Source organism: Talaromyces marneffei, chromosome 4 (genome assembly GCF_009556855.1).
Source record: "Talaromyces marneffei chromosome 4, complete sequence".
Classification (NCBI taxonomy): domain Eukaryota; kingdom Fungi; phylum Ascomycota; class Eurotiomycetes; order Eurotiales; family Trichocomaceae; genus Talaromyces; species Talaromyces marneffei.
This window is the reverse complement of record NC_072351.1, coordinates 2,021,628-2,038,119: the sequence shown is the minus strand read 5'-3', so window position 1 is coordinate 2,038,119 and position 16,492 is coordinate 2,021,628. Positions and strand designations below refer to the sequence as shown.

At 46.9% G+C, this 16,492-nt stretch overlaps 6 protein-coding genes across 6 annotated transcripts; 3 read left to right on the top strand and 3 right to left on the bottom strand.

Annotated features, from left to right (window-relative positions):
- Positions 1–47: 47 nt before the first annotated feature.
- On the top strand, positions 48–1,039 carry EYB26_005769 (uncharacterized protein; the record flags this gene model as incomplete). Its single annotated transcript, XM_054265052.1, has 3 exons — positions 48–211; positions 268–387; positions 439–1,039. 3 exons carry the CDS (start codon positions 48–50, stop codon positions 1,037–1,039), a joined length of 885 nt encoding a protein of 294 aa, XP_054121027.1.
- A 949-nt stretch (positions 1,040–1,988) lies between these two features.
- EYB26_005768 (uncharacterized protein) lies at positions 1,989–6,139 on the top strand (the record flags this gene model as incomplete). Its single annotated transcript, XM_054265051.1, has 3 exons — positions 1,989–4,873; positions 4,932–5,235; positions 5,288–6,139. The coding sequence occupies 3 exons, from the start codon at positions 1,989–1,991 to the stop codon at positions 6,137–6,139; spliced, it is 4,041 nt and encodes a 1,346-aa protein (XP_054121026.1).
- A 661-nt stretch (positions 6,140–6,800) lies between these two features.
- Positions 6,801–8,933, top strand: EYB26_005767 (uncharacterized protein; the record flags this gene model as incomplete). Its single annotated transcript, XM_054265050.1, has 1 exon — positions 6,801–8,933. One exon carries the CDS (start codon positions 6,801–6,803, stop codon positions 8,931–8,933), a length of 2,133 nt encoding a protein of 710 aa, XP_054121025.1.
- A 55-nt stretch (positions 8,934–8,988) lies between these two features.
- Positions 8,989–10,803, bottom strand: EYB26_005766 (uncharacterized protein; the record flags this gene model as incomplete). Its single annotated transcript, XM_054265049.1, has 7 exons — positions 8,989–9,605; positions 9,658–9,803; positions 9,855–10,178; positions 10,233–10,318; positions 10,371–10,443; positions 10,504–10,514; positions 10,570–10,803. The coding sequence occupies 7 exons, from the start codon at positions 10,801–10,803 to the stop codon at positions 8,989–8,991; spliced, it is 1,491 nt and encodes a 496-aa protein (XP_054121024.1).
- A 493-nt stretch (positions 10,804–11,296) lies between these two features.
- EYB26_005765 (uncharacterized protein) lies at positions 11,297–12,909 on the bottom strand (the record flags this gene model as incomplete). Its single annotated transcript, XM_054265048.1, has 8 exons — positions 11,297–11,524; positions 11,575–11,664; positions 11,727–12,014; positions 12,076–12,389; positions 12,446–12,612; positions 12,674–12,702; positions 12,763–12,803; positions 12,858–12,909. 8 exons carry the CDS (start codon positions 12,907–12,909, stop codon positions 11,297–11,299), a joined length of 1,209 nt encoding a protein of 402 aa, XP_054121023.1.
- An 888-nt stretch (positions 12,910–13,797) lies between these two features.
- Positions 13,798–14,853, bottom strand: EYB26_005764 (uncharacterized protein; the record flags this gene model as incomplete). The annotated part of the gene is made up of 1 exon (XM_054265047.1): positions 13,798–14,853. One exon carries the CDS (start codon positions 14,851–14,853, stop codon positions 13,798–13,800), a length of 1,056 nt encoding a protein of 351 aa, XP_054121022.1.
- Positions 14,854–16,492: the final 1,639 nt, after the last annotated feature.

Here is a 16,492-nt window from a genome sequence, read left to right as displayed (position 1 = left end):
CCGGCCGAAAATTTGATTCTATATTGACAGCATCTCATAACAAAATCATGTCCAAAGAAACACCGCTGTCGTTAGCAGAGCGGGAATTCATCCTCGAAGCTTTGCTTGAGAATATCCGCGTCGATGGGCGCGATGCCGATGCTTTTCGACCTCTCTCAGTAACATTCGGTGAGGAATATGGACATGTCAAGGTTCAGCTCGGACAGACAAGGTGTGTTACAAATTTGTGCTCCGTATACGATCGTAAACTCATTGAATTGTTTCTAGTCTGGTTGTGCGCATATCCGCCGAAGTATCCAAACCCCGCGACGACCGCCAAAGCGATGGTACATTTTTGATTGCTATGGAGCTTACAGCTATGGGATCTCCTGCTTGGGAAAATCTTCGGTATGCTAGGATCTCTCTCGTGCATCACACATATTTCTAATACTCTCCCAGACAAAGCGAGTTCGAAACTTATGTATCGCGAGTACTTGACCGTGTCATTCGTCATTCTAATGCCCTCGATACGGAATCTTTATGCATTTTAAAAGGCAAAAGCTGCTGGAATATACGAGCCGATGTCCATGTGACTAACTTTGATGGCAACCTAATCGACTCGGCCTGCATTGGCATTATGGCTGGTCTGCAACATTTTCGACGTCCCGATATCGAGGTCAAAGATGGCCAGGTTACAGTATTCGGCATTAACGAACGAGTTCCGGTACCATTGAACATCACCCACAAACCTTTAGCAATCACATTCCAGTCGTTTCATGAAGGAAAGGTTCTTATTTTAGATGCTACGCGCAAAGAGGAACAAGCATCTAAAGGCGATTTGATCATTGCTCTGAACAATACCGGCGAAACATGTGCCGTGTATAAATCTGCGGGCAGTCCAGTGAGCGCGTTGGAAGTCATCAACAAGACCAATCTCGCGCAACAAAAAGTGCTAGAACTCAACGGTATGATAAGCAAGGCGCTTGAAGCCGACCTGGCCCGGCGCGCAAAAGTGAACCGCGCATCAGAAGCCAATGCGGAGAACGATCGTGAAGGATAAGATGAAGCACATCAAACAATTATACAAAATATCATAATAGTTGTGTAAACCCCCGTGTCAGCAACATGACGAGCAAGCTGCCGCAGATCAGCCGCTGGGTTCCGGATGGATAACGCCTCCAAGATTGCTTGTGGAGGCGATGCCCCTGGTTTGAAGGAGTTTCATAGCTGCCTGGGCGGCGATCTTGACCTAGCCCACCTACGAAACTCGTGGCAGCATACATACTACTCTGTACATCCTTTGCCGCAATGGCGATGTAATCCGATCAGTGTATTATTAGAATGCACAGCTTTTTCGCGACGAATAATTCGTTAGTTAGTAACAAAGTTACGAAATACGAAGACTTCAACAGTTCAAAGCGACATTTTGAGTGGAGCAACATAGAAAGCATGAAACTCCGCCAAAATGAACACCACGTACGACAGTACGTACCTTGTATGACTTTGCGTGGCATGACGATCCTCATACGCCGAACCTGCCCCTGAACATCAGCATGAAAAGGAATGTTTTGTAATATTACACTCTCAATACGGTCAAGAGTTTCTAGAAGTGGCTTAGACATTGGATGTCCCCGGGGCGGCTGCTGATTGGCCCCTCCGAGGGCTCTCCGGACCACAGCTTTATTTGTACGGAGACGTAACTTTAGCTGATCTGCTGAGACACTTCTTGTGAACGACAACGCTATTTTCGCATTTAGATTCAAATCTTTACGAGACTTGCTCACTTCCATTTTCTGCTTCTCTGGTTATTGGTATCACAGTCGAAAGTCGATAACTAGATTGTTCGCCATCGTTTCAACGTCCCTTTTGCGACTCATACTTAACTGAAACAACCACTTTCGATCTCGATCTCAATCTCGGCGCCAATGCTTCAGGGGCATTTTTTCTGATTCCACACTTCCCCCCTCCGCCTGCGATAACCCAAAGGCTGTCAGCTCGCCCATCGTACGATGGCCAGCGGTCGGCCTCCTGGAAGTCATCCATCCGCTGGCCGGAATGGCGGCGACTTATTACAGCTAGATGAGAGCAGCAACGCGTCCGTTTACAATACCGGCCAGCATCCGCCGGTAGACGATGACCGACTTTTAGAGCAATATGATATCGATGATTCTGACCAGCCGCGACCGTCAGTTTCTTACGATGACTTTGTTGGAGGCAGACATCCAGCAGGTGCTGGAGCGCATCCAAACGCAGGATTGCATGTTGAACGTCCGGCTGGAAGCGACCCATATCTCGGCGCACCCGCACATCGCACATATTCTCAGACATCCGGTCTGAGTAATTTCCAGAGATACTCGGATATTGACGATTACGAAGATGAGCACATGCACGACTACTACAATGATGTGGATGAGAATATATCAAGTGGTCGGGTACGGCAACAACATGAACGGAATAGCATTTTGAGCTTGGGTGGTGGGTTGATGGGTAAAGCGAAGAACATGCTCGGCATGGGTAATGAGTATTCAGAGATGGATCTCCCTCTGACGGAAGCTGGAGCACGGGGCTCAAGAATTCAAGACGACAACAGCGTCAAAAAGGCAAAGAGACGAAGTTCGGGCTTTCGATTTGGCAGAAGAAAAGTTGATCCCTCGACTCTCGGACCAAGGACCATCATGCTCAACAACGCGCCAGCTAATTCCTCGCAAAAATACGTCGACAATCATATCTCGACAGCCAAATACAACATCATCACCTTTATACCCAAGTTTCTTTACGAGCAATTCTCCAAATACGCCAACTTGTTTTTCTTGTTTACCGCTTGTCTGCAACAGATCCCGAATGTTACGCCCACGAATCGATATACCACGATCGTGCCGTTATGTCTTGTGCTGTTGGTATCGGCTATTAAAGAATTGGTTGAAGATTATAAGCGAAGAGCTTCCGACACCCTGTTGAACACATCCAAAGCTCTAGTCCTCAAGGGCTCTCAGTTTCAAGAAACCAAATGGCTGGATGTCGCTGTAGGTGATATCGTTCGCGTGGAATCTGAACAGCCGTTCCCCGCAGATCTCGTACTCCTGGCAAGTTCCGAGCCCGAGGGTCTTTGTTATATTGAAACCGCCAATCTCGATGGTGAGACCAACCTCAAAGTCAAACAAGCCATTCCAGAAACGGCACATCTTGTGAACCCCAGCGATCTCAGCAGACTGAGTGGACGTCTACGATCTGAACAACCCAACAGTAGCCTCTACACTTATGAGGCTACAATGACAATGCATGCCGGTGGAGGCGAAAAGGAGCTCCCATTGACACCAGAACAACTACTTCTTCGTGGTGCTACCCTCCGTAACACACCCTGGATTCATGGAATTGTCGTGTTTACCGGTCACGAGACAAAGCTGCTGCGGAATGCAACTGCCACCCCTATCAAGAGAACCGCTGTCGAGCATACTGTCAATTTGCAGATTTTGATCCTTGTCGCAATTCTCATCACTTTGAGTGTCATTACATCCGTCGGTGATTTGATTACTCGCAAAACATTGGGCGATAAGCTGTCATATCTATACTACGGTAACTATAATGTCGTCAAGCAGTTCTTCCTGGACATTGCAACAAACTGGGTCCTCTTTTCGAATTTAGTTCCGATTTCGCTTTTCGTCACCATTGAAATCGTCAAGTACTTCCAGGCTCTTCTTATTAATTCGGACTTGGATATTTACTACGACAAAACCGATACTCCAGCAACATGTCGAACGTCATCGTTGGTTGAAGAGCTTGGCCAGATTGAATATATTTTCTCGGACAAAACAGGAACTTTGACCTGCAACATGATGGAATTCAAGCAGTGCTCGATCGGTGGAATCCAGTACGGTGGCGATGTCCCAGAAGACAGGAAAGCGGCCCCAGGTAACGAAATTGGGATTCACGATTTCAAACAGCTGCATGAGAATCTCAAGTCGCACCCAACGGCAGAGATTATTCATCAATTCCTGGCCTTGCTAGCAATCTGCCACACTGTAATCCCGGAAAAGAGAGACGACAGACCTGGTGAAATCAAGTACCAGGCTGCCTCTCCCGATGAGGGTGCATTGGTCGAAGGTGCTGTTATGCTTGGATATCGGTTCACGAATCGTAAGCCACGGACCGTACAGATCACTATAGATGGTCAAGAGTACGAGTACGAACTGTTGGCGGTGTGCGAATTCAACTCAACGAGGAAGAGAATGTCTACCATTTATCGATGCCCAGACGGCAAAGTGAGAGTGTTCTGCAAGGGTGCCGATACCGTCATCTTGGAACGTCTTCACCCAGATAATCCCATTGTTGACGCAACACTGCAGCATCTGGAAGAGTACGCCACTGAGGGTCTACGAACACTGTGTCTGGCAATGCGCGAGGTTCCAGAAGACGAGATTCAGCAATGGCTTCAGATTTACGAGAAGGCTGCAACCACTATCAGTGGTAATCGCCAGGACGAGCTGGACAAGGCATCAGAACTCATTGAAAAGGACTTTTACCTTCTTGGCGCCACGGCTATTGAGGACAGACTTCAAGACGGCGTTCCCGACACGATCCACACTCTCCAGCAAGCTGGTATCAAAGTCTGGGTCTTGACGGGTGATAGACAGGAAACCGCAATCAACATCGGCATGTCCTGCAAATTGATCTCGGAAGATATGTCCCTTTTGATTGTTAACGAGGAAAACTCTGCTGCAACGAATGAGAATTTGACGAAGAAACTGTCCGCAGCTCAGAGTCAAATCAGTTCTGGGGGCGAAATGGAGCCTCTTGCGTTGATTATTGATGGTAAATCGTTGACCTTTGCTCTTGAAAAGGATATGGAAAAACTCTTTTTGGATTTGGCTGTTCTTTGTAAGGCAGTTATTTGCTGGTAAGTACCTTCACATTACAAATTACAACTTACGTGACACGACTAATAATTGTTTCAGTCGAGTCTCGCCTCTTCAGAAAGCTCTCGTCGTCAAGCTTGTCAAGCGTCATAAGAAGGCGCTTCTTTTAGCCATTGGTGACGGCGCTAACGATGTTTCCATGATTCAAGCCGCTCATGTGGGTGTTGGTATTAGTGGTCTTGAAGGTCTTCAGGCTGCTCGTGCCGCCGATATCTCGATTGCCCAATTTCGATTCTTGCGTAAACTTCTTCTTGTTCATGGTTCATGGTCATATCACCGTATTAGTCAAGTCATCTTGTTCTCTTTCTACAAGAACATTGCCTTGAACATGACTCAATTCTGGGTGAGTTTTTTATCCGTCAGCTCATTCAAAGAGACTACTAACACTGTGACAGTATTCCTTCCAAAACGCCTTTTCTGGCGAGGTTATCTATGAATCGTGGACGTTGACCTTCTTCAACGTCATCTTTACCGTTCTCCCGCCATTCGCGCTTGGTATCGTGGATCAATTTGTGTCTGCCAGACTATTGGACCGATATCCCCAACTCTATCAGCTGGGCCAGAAAGGTGTATTCTTTAGAATTCGAAACTTCTGGTCTTGGATTGCCAATGGCTTTTACCACTCATTGATTACGTACATCGTCGGCGAGTGTATCTTCTACGGCGACCTCAAAGAGAAGAATGGTATGGTCACCGGTCACTGGGTCTGGGGCACAGCCATGTACACAGCCGTGCTTGTGACGGTGCTCGGAAAAGCATCTCTAATCACCAACACATGGACCAAATACCATTTGATTGCGATCCCAGGATCTTTGCTACTGTGGCTTGTATTCCTGCCTGCCTACGGTTTCGCAGCACCGGCCATTGGCTTCTCCACAGAATACCACGGCATCATTCCTGTTGTCTTCTCGATCCCACAATTCTACCTCATGGCCGTTTTATTGCCTGTCATGTGCCTCAGCCGCGACTTCGTATGGAAATATGTCAAACGAATGTACAGGCCACAAACATACCACCACGTGCAAGAAATACAAAAATACAACGTGCAAGACTACCGACCTCGCATGGAACAATTCCAAAAGGCCATCCGCAAAGTCCGCCAGGTACAACGCATGCGCAAACAGCGTGGTTATGCGTTTAGTCAGGCCGATGAAGGTGGCCAGCAAATGAGGATTGTCAATGCCTATGATACGACCAAGAGTCGTGGTCGGTATGGTGAGATGGGCAGTTCACGGCCATTGCAATGAAGCGAAAACGACTATTTCTTATAGAGTTATACACATATATCCCCCCTCACCTCTGTCTACTAATTGTCCATGTGTGTTCTTGTTACGATTCAATGGCGCCTGGGGTTAGCGAAATCCTCTGAAAATTCGTATGCTCCTTCTGTGTGTTTGGACTTTATTTTTGTCTTGAGCATGATTTATTTACCATTACTTTATGATTTGTAAAATTGTATTATCTGCACAATATACATACTGTTTCTTATCGATATTTTCTCGTAACTTAACTATGCTGAGTCCTACGGAGTGTGGAATATGGAAGGATGGACGGACGGATGACGCAATGACGCGGGCGCCAACCAAAGTAAGCTTAAATCTTCCCGGGACTCGAGTGGGATTCATCTTCATACACCTACGGAGCACTCCGTTCTCCTGTACTCCGTCCTGGCGACTCTATAACACGACCCACATTTTAAACCACTTGTTTCTGGGTGCACTAGATTCATCTTTCTTGTGATGATTGGCATTGTTGGAGCACAATGCTCGAGTCCTCACGCGACACCATGCAACAGGCCGAACGCACATATTGTTACTCCCGCAGGCTGGCCTATTGTTACCTCGACCAAATGACATGAATATACTCCGATCTATCTATCTATATATATAATACCATACTATTCCTAATATGTCAATAACCGCATCCATTCCCCGAGCACCAACCTCATCACCTCCCGCAAATGACAACGGAGCATTCCCACAGCCCCTCTTCGCGGACTACCCACCCATGTTCGTCCTCCCGACTCGCTTGGCCTTGGAAGAACTGGATACCCTAGAAGATGAACTAGGCAGATCCAAGGCGACCTTGACATATGATGTCTCCGAAGCAAGGATATTTCTGGGCACGATCACTCAACGAAAACGGGCGGCGTTAGAGCTGAGGGCAAGAGGGGTTTGGACGGAGGAGGTTGTTGGGTCTTGGCCTGCGGTGGGTGATTCTAAGAGAGGGACAAAGTCAGCATCGGAGTCGGAGTCGTCGCCGTCGGCGAAGAGGAGACGATTGGTGTCCCCAAAAGGGAAGGGATGGCACCAACAGGATCCTCTTGAGCTGAGTAGTACGGAATCTGAAAGCGTTGGCGTAGACAGTAGGGCCCCGTCGCCGGTACAGGGGAAACCTGGGGGGGCCAACAGACTAGTATCTCAGTCGTCTATTAGTACGATCAAAACGACGACACAACAAGAGCAGGACTCTATTGTGCCGGAAAGTCACGTCAAGGTCGTTAAGCTCGAATGGATCACCCAGTCTATCAAAGCAAGGAGAGCGCTGGATATCGAGCCATTTGTCGTCTATCATGGAAAAGTAACTGTGCGCCCACAAGAGTTGACTTCGGTGAAGAAGTATCTACGTACCTCAGGAGTCAAGGACAGCGAAGGCATCTTAGCCCGAGCTATAGGCGATGCTACATCCGGACCTGCTCCAACTTCTCAATCCTTATACACCTCAAGATTCACCTCATCGTCAAGACATGGAGGGAAGGACAGCTCACAACACTACCACCCACCAACATTGTCCAGACAATCAACATCCGAACACGATGCCACAATTTTGATTCCGCCAGCACCAGACTGGGTGCAAAACCGTGTACTGTACGCCTGCATGCGTTCGGCACCACTCCACCCACCAAACGAAGCATTCATCAACCAGCTCATCAAAATCCGCAAAGTGCGAGAATTGACCCTCGACGAAATTGGGGTACGGGCGTATAGCACCTCGATCGCAGCACTGGCGGCATATCCTTATGAATTAAGGACACCGGTCGAAGTCCTCACCCTACCGGGATGCGACACAAAGATAGCTAATTTATTCGTTGAGTTCCGGAAAAGTGCCGATGGGAAATTGGAGGCTGCCAATGTGCTCGATTCCGACCCGGTGATTAACACCATCCACCAATTCTATAATATTTGGGGTGTGGGCGCAAAGACTGCTAGGGATTTTTATTATCAGCGTCAATGGCGCGATTTGGATGATGTGATTGAGCATGGATGGAATAGCCTGTCTCGTGTACAGCAGATTGGTCTGAAATATTACGATGAGTTTCTAGCTGGTATCCCACGAGCAGAAGTAGCCGAAATTGCAAAGACGATTCATCGACATGCGAATATGGTCCGACCGGGGTGTGAATATGACGGTCAGGGGATTGAGTGTATCATTGTAGGTGGGTATCGTCGTGGAAAAGAAACATCAGGGGATATAGATTTGATATTGAGCCATCGTGATGAGCGCGTTACCAAGGATCTTGTCATCGATGTAGTCGGTAGTCTTGAGAGTGAAGGCTGGATCACACATACGTTAGCTTTGCACATGACGACGTCAAATAGAGAGCAACAAACGCTGCCGTTTCGCGGTGATCCAGGTTCGCATCATTTCGATAGTTTGGATAAAGCGCTTGTTGTTTGGCAGGATCCGAATTTTGAGGCTGCTCCCACCAGCACCAACAACGCTGAAGCTGACGCTGAAGCCGAGCCCGTGAAGAATCCCAACCCCCATCGACGAGTCGATATCATCATCTCTCCCTGGCGCACAGTTGGTTGCGCTGTACTGGGCTGGTCAGGCGATACCACATTTGAGCGAGATTTGAGGCGATATGCCAAAAAGGCGCATGGATGGAAATTCGATTCTAGTGGTGTGCGAGAAAGGACTTCAGGAGGACATGTTATTGATCTGGAAAAGGGGGGAAGGACGTGGGAGGAGAGGGAGAGGTTGGTTATGGAGGGGTTGGGGGTTGGGTGGAGGCCTGCTAGCGAGAGGTGTACTCGATGAATTCTGTATATATATGAGGGAAAGAAAAGGTATTGTACATATATCAGGCTATATACTAAGAATGGTTCGCCTTTATATCTGGTTGAATCACGACCACAGGTGCAGATGTTCCTTGATCAGGCTCAACTCTAAATCCGCTCCCAGTGCCATCTCCTTCTTGCCTCTGAACATCTTCTTCTTGGCTGTCCAGTGCACGACTGCCATCAACATCAACACCAACCCACCTCCTCCACGGCTTATAGCAAGCCACACTCGATAATCCCACAACTACAAAACAGCCACAGATACCACCACCAATTGCATCATAGTAATCACTCGCAGTCTGCACTCCGTCCCAGAACCGGCCCGTGGCCTCCGTGACATTCAGCACAAGATTGAGTACTTGGATCGTACCAATTACCAGGGCTACTATGATGGTTAGAGCTGTGAGGACGATGGAGTAGTAGAGGAATGCTATGGGGTCGCGGTTATTGGATTCAGTGCCGGCAATGATTGTTGTTCTGGGTTGGTCTGCGTTGTCATCTTCGGGGGTTGCAAGTCGGGTTGTCTCTGTATTGGCTTCTGGGTCTCTTTCTTCTCTTACTTTTGTGGGCGGGAGGAAGTTTTTGGCTGGTTGGAGGTATAGGGATAGCATCAATGCGCCATCTGTTGTATCGATAAGACACATTCCCGCTGTGAAATCCGTCAATATAGCCCAAGTATAGAAATAAGTGGGTGGTAATACCAGTAAACAAAAGAGGAAAAATCAGGATAACCCAAAAATTGCTGTGCCGAGTGGCTTCAATGGACGAAATGCCCAACAAAGCAATTTCGGACGAGGTATCAAATCCTAGTCCAAACAGAATTCCAAGGGGATACATCTTCCACGGTCTTAAACAGTCAGTCAGCAATTTATTCACATGTTTCCGAGAGAGAAAATACCTATCAATAAGAACAAACATCTTCTTGAGAACCGCAAACAAGAATCCACCTCCTTCAATCTTCCATATATCGATTTCCTCCTCATTTACTTGCACATCATCCGAAAGCTCGTTTGCACGCTGTCGTCGTCGGTAAAATCGAAGCACTTTGCGCATCTGCTGGACAAGTTTGTACAGAATATACGCATTCATGATTCCCAACAGGATCAGAAACGCGGCGCTGACGGATGTACCTATAATCCCGCCGACGGTGCTGAAACCACCGAATCGGGTTGATACTGCTGCTGCTGTTGCTGCGACTACGATGGAGGTTATGATGACGATTCTGGTTTTGTCAGTCGAGACGTATGAGAGTGTTCTGGCTGGCCTCGGGACTTACGTGGAATGGCCGAGAGAGAAGAATGTTCCTACGGTGACTGGCTTTTGACCGCTTGCGAGTAGTCGGCGAGTCATTAGATCGATTGCCTGATCTATGTAAGTCAAAGCCGATCCAAAGGTTGAGTCTGGTGGATCATACAGAGATATGGTCTGCATCAAGGGCATGGCGCAAACCTAATGAATATGATATTGCGGCCGTGGATATCAACGATCTGTCTCACGTTAGAGTCGGGCATTGGATCTCAACTAGCATAGACAATGGGATAACTCACGGATAAAAATGCTATAAATATCATGTTAGCAGTTCATCCCAAGCCCTATAAGGAAGGAAGGCATACCAACACAACACCACAAACAGCCCAGACCAACATGTTAATCAGAGCTATCAATGAGATCATCCCAATGGCCGATAGTGGTATTTTCTTGATGGCTGGAATCCGACCATGAATCCGTTCAGCTCGAAGAACGAATTTGCTTCTGAACAATGATACACGCATGCCGAGGTTCGGCGCCTCGCTGGCGTGGTTGGTGCCGCCATCGACATCGTTATATTGACACGTTGAGCCAGCCATTTTTCGGTCTTCTCAGCTTCAATATGGACGAAGTAAGGTATCGTACAATTATCCCTCAATAAAAATAAAACATATTTCTTCTTTTCCCTCATCAATGGTAAATGGTGTGTGTGAGAGAGCGGGGATAGCCAAGAATCCGGGACTGGTCGGGACGGTCAAATCAATCAATTGGCCGCTTTCTGGTGATAAATCTCATGCAAAAGAGATTCCTAATACAAAAGATGCATGACAAAATAGTGAAAAGAACCATTGCGATTATCGGCTGGCTCCGAATAGACGAGAAAGCAAGCCAAGGAATGATAGAGAGATTACAGTTCCACGCAAGCCGCAACCATCGGCCATAGGACAACTTCAGGTACGCTACTACCGTCTCCGCTACGATCGTGAAACGAGATCCTATTCGTCAATTAACGATGTGGCTTACATAAGAGTATTCTGCATCAACCCTAACCCTAGCCAATATATATATATGCATATATTTTTTTTTACAAAATCAAACAACCACCTTCTCAATCAGCTCCTTTTGCTTTCGTTCAAGACTGGCTTTGGCAAAATCCTTGATGTTTCGATATGTCAGCGGTGCCTTTGTATGGAGACACAACCGCCAGATAATCATGATGATCAGCGTTGAGGGGATGGTTATGGCCCAGTACAGCCACATTTGTTTGGAGACTTGCAGTCCATCTTCGCCGAAGCTGAAGAACGTTGTGCTGAAGAAGGACTATAATAAATTAGTTAGGGTAGGAAAAAGCAGAGGGGTAGAAGACTCACGGATATAAAGGCGGCAGGAAGGAAGGTCATAGTCAGAAACGCGATTGAGCTCATGGCTCGATTGTCTTGCTGAGCAATACGGTTATATGCCTGTATCAGTTAATTTAGCAGGTTTCTCATATACGTCCCAAGAGGGTTGCATGAGGACATACAACAACAATCTCACTACTCAGCCTCGAATGATTCGAAATAGATCGTTCTCTCAGACTTTTGAGCATCTGAATTTGAAAGTTCAGATACTCATGGGCTCGCTCACGGTACTCTTTACCAAGTACCAGTTTGCCTTCGCTAAGCTTTAGACTTTCGTTGTGCATATACTCTTGTTGCTCTCTCAGAGCCTCAAAGTTCTGGATTGTAACAAGCAACACTTCCGAGATGTGGATCGTGTGTCGAGAGATTTCGTGCATGGACTCAAAGTCTGGACCTGCTGTTGGTCGTCTCTATACGTTCCAAATCAGTCTGACATGATGACATTGACAATAAGGATACAAGGGAGCGCACCTTCTCGATATCCCGAATAGGATGCCTGATAGCCCACACAGACTTATCATTCAACTGCACAACCTGATCTAACAAATGCGCATGCATCGAGAACGGATCCCTGAAATAGTTTTGAGTCATTTGACTCGAATGCTCTAACAACGCTTTCAAAAGCCTCTTGGGAAAGTCTTCCGGTGTATCAATACACAGAATCTGATGTGTTTCTGCAAGCGCGTCCCAGTGACTCAACATGGTCATTTCGTACCATTTGTAGTCCTTGCCGTTCTCGGCGGGTTCTTTGAGGATCATTTTTACGAGGCAGCGCATCCAAGTGCCTGTTTCGTCAGTCTTCTTGTTCCTTTTTGATCGAGGGCCCTGGAAGGCAGCTTACTATAACCCTTTAATCTGTCGTCTTCCTCTTCGTAACTGCTTCTCGATCCAAAATAGCCATTGATTTCCGCACACATTCTCGTAGCCAGCACCGGGGGTGCATTGAAATGGGCCAGTATTGGTATGCGATCCGCCTCTTTTTCGGGATAAGTGTTCACTGAAAGGAATCTATACCGAGCCGTTAATCCTGAGCATATGCGGTCAAATCATTGATAATAATGAAACATACACATAACACCGTTTTGGTAGAATGTCGAACTATGGTAGATCCGTCAGAAATCTGGAAATCGGATGAATCAACACTTGCTTGCTACTTACTTCGAGATTCCTCACATATTTCAACACCCATGTCCTTGAAGCTGAGCTTGTTTAGCGAAATGAAAATATTGGAACAATTCGTATGGAGTGCTCACAATAAAACACGATCCAAGCGGGCATTGTCTGTGAGGGGTGTGGATATGCCATTGCTCGGAGTCTCGCAACTCCTGTACGGTAACCCTATAGGTAGGCCTTTCACATAACAATAATCACGATAGCCTCAATTTGATTGAAAACCTAACGATTTTGAATATATATATGCACGTAAATAAAAAGGAGAGTAAAACGAGTCAGAAACTCGATAAGAATTCCAGATCGGAACATTCAGTTTTCCAGTAATAAGCTCACCCCAGCTAAGTCAAGTCGGAGGCTAGCCAGTCGTCAGGCTAGCCTAATGCACGATAAACGAAACTAAACAACGACCACGATGGGCCAATCGTAGCGCAGCGTGGAGTTTCAATTCAGCCTCGTTTTGTAACCCGGGTATATATATACGCGCTGCTAAGGTGGCTATGCTACTGGGTCAAGTGTACTACATGCGATGAGTCAATGAAATACCCAGGTGAATCGTACTTGGGTACCATAATGCAAAGCTCTAAAGGCAAGAATGTTCTACTTCGTTGAGGATGAAATTTGTGTGTTAAAATTAAAATTGAATTAAAAATAATAAAGGCGAGCAAAAAAAACATGCTCAAGCCTCGATATACATGAAAAATGTTGCTGTGACATGTATACATGTAAAGTTCCCTATGCTATGCTTTCATGATTTTGTTCGTAACTTCGTAGCTGCATCGGCACGTAGCTAGCTCGCTATCTGCGCAGTGGCGAGTGAGGCAGTGCACATATGCAGTTTCAAGACCGCGGTCGACTGAATCCGGGATGTCTCGATGATGTCGTCTTTGACTGACATCAGAGTCTTATCCAATGAATGGATTATCCTCTCAGCGTTCTGTGTTGGGACCACTGAGGTTGGGTTTGAGCAATGGTTTATTGCTCAAGGAGTTGTTAAAGACCATCTCTTTTTTTGGTGGTCACTCAACAAATGACCGACACGGCAGGTGTAGGCACCCACATGGTCACAGTAGGCTTGTTCTGCCAGAACTCAGGACCGATGAGGATATTCCACTCATTTCGGGTGATTGGAGTGACATCGGAGGCTGAGACTGGCGTCTTTGGTCCGCGCCTGGGTGTACCAGCTCGCGAGGGGACGCGAGAAGGAACACGGTAATGGCGTGATACCGGCGACGATGAAGCAGCAGCCATGACGGTTGGTCGGCGGACTCGTGTGTTAGCAGCAGCGGTGCGCATAACCGGTGACTTGCGGGTGGTCTCTTTCTTAATAGTAGTGGTGGCCGCAGGAGGAGCAACTGCGGGAAGTGCCGGTGATGATTTCGGAGTGATGATGACAATGCCTTCCTGGCCATATCGCGCCTTGTATGCCACTGCAACCTTCTTGAGGAGATCGTCGGTAACATTGAGGTGTTCGTAGGCACGGTGAAAGAAGCCGAAGCTAAATGGTCGGCCCTGGCAGCTGGTGATGGTCTTGTTGAGGAGTTGGACACAAGAAGAAAGGTATTTCTCTTCATTCTTGATGCTCTTATCGTTCTGGGCGAGCACACACAATCGTCGCTTCAAGATGTAGATGCGGTCGACATTCAGCAAGGTCAAACCCTCTTGACTGAAGAGGATCTCGTTCTGTCGAAGGGATTGTTCAATGAGGTATTCGTTCTTGACTTGTTGGCGAGCATGTTGGTCAAGAGCGTCGGTCCAGCCCTGGCCAAGAGAGTACTTCTTAGCTCCCTTTTCGACGATCTTGTAGAAGATTTTCCATGATTGCGGGTCGAGCTGTGTGACTGGGATGATGTTGAGATCGGATGATTCGCCGGTGGGCATGGGCTGACCTCGACCGACTAGTAATGTGACGTGTAGTGATTTCTGGGAAAGTTTCTCGGAGATATATTCCAGAGCTGGGAGGGTGGAAGGTGTGAGAGTGTCGGAGTCGAAGTTGAAGTCGGGACTAAGGGGAGGAGAGATCATGCTGGACGTGATAGTCCGTGGAGAGGAGAGAGGCAGTCGTAGACTGACAACCATTTTGTCTATAGTTTGTAGCTTGTTGTAGATTCTGATCTGTTGGTGTTCTGGGAAGTAGAAGATGCCGATTTGCATGAGGAAATCCAAGTTGATATAGACCTCACCCTGGGGACATGCTGGTCCTGTTCTACTCCGCACGTTATCATTGTTGACCACGACTCAGTGGTTCCATAGAGTCTCCTCTTTTCCCGCGTCACTAAAAGTAACTAACAACACTAGCGCAGAATGTCAAGGAGCTTGCATTAGCCAATAGTTTGTCTTAAAAAGGCACTTTCTGCTAAAACAGGTTAGACAATCACGACTTAGCTTTCAATAGCTTCGAAAAAGACAGCAAATTGTGCATATACCACACTGCCATTGGCCCATCCTGCACCGAGTTAATCTCTGCTAATGTATGTGACCAGCCAATCCTGTTACAAATCACACCGTGCCAGTGAATATGGCTGCAGGTGCTGGTGATAATTATGCTGGACGCTGCAGCCGAGAACAGATAAAAATAGGATTTACGTCGATTGTTCTATTCTGGGATATTTTTCTTAGCAGTGATTGGTTGATCGGCCATGGAAGATGCAATAATTAACATCAATTTTGGCCCAAGGTAGTATGGCCGATGCTATTTTTGTATGCCCTCGAGACAAAAATAGATTTAAGAATTTATTGAGTGCTGAAAATAGAGTGAGACGTGATTTATGGCTAATTAGCTTTGCCATGAAAAGGGTCCAGCATATATTAGGGCTTCCTCCCCCACGTGAAGTCTCTCTTCTCAATGCTCACCAACGTATCAAAATGCCTACCATTTCTGGCTTGGGAGTTGACCTAAATTATGGTGAATGTCCTAAATTTACTTCTATTCATGACTCAATAGAGGACCTATTCCTCTCAGCATCACGGTCTAGCTGGCACTACACCGACAACTTACCTTGGGGCACTCTCCAATAACATCAAAACAAAAGTCGCGTGGCTTAATAAATTTGATTACTCAGGAATGAACGAGAGCGAACGAAAGCAAACGGAGTCAAAGTCCTATGAGCGATTTTCAGCTTGATATCTTGTTGTTATGATGTTGATAGATAAGGCTGACTCAATCGCAAATTGTACTTGGGCCAAATCATTCCAAAAGAGGCGAGGGAAAATCAATAGTCCACGCCGCACTCGACAAGATTCTAGATCTGATTGAATGTTTAATTTATTTTCACTGGAACTTTTTTTTCTCTTGTTTATGACCAGGTAGACTGGCCTCGTAACACGAGCGGGGTAGGGAACACTGCATACTAGTGCGTGGTAAATGGCGGCTATCCGATCAACCAGATGGGCTCCCCAACATACCCTAGTCATGCCCATGCGTATTTTGGGTACACTTGGGCCGAAGTGGCTTTTGTCAAGTCAGATATAGGCTAGTTAACTAGTTAACTAGTGTAGATATTGATTACCGTCATCCAGAATGACCAAATATCAGTGGGTGGGCCTATTTGGCCCCAGCGCCATGTCACTAGGTGATTAGATATTCATCCAACGCAACCAACAATAGCGGCAATATATGGATATTTGTAAAGGTCCGGTAAGGCTACATAGAGTGGTCGCACTGTGAGATTACAGCGGGCTAGAAGATAACAGCGCTGTAGTGCATGAGTACGATGAT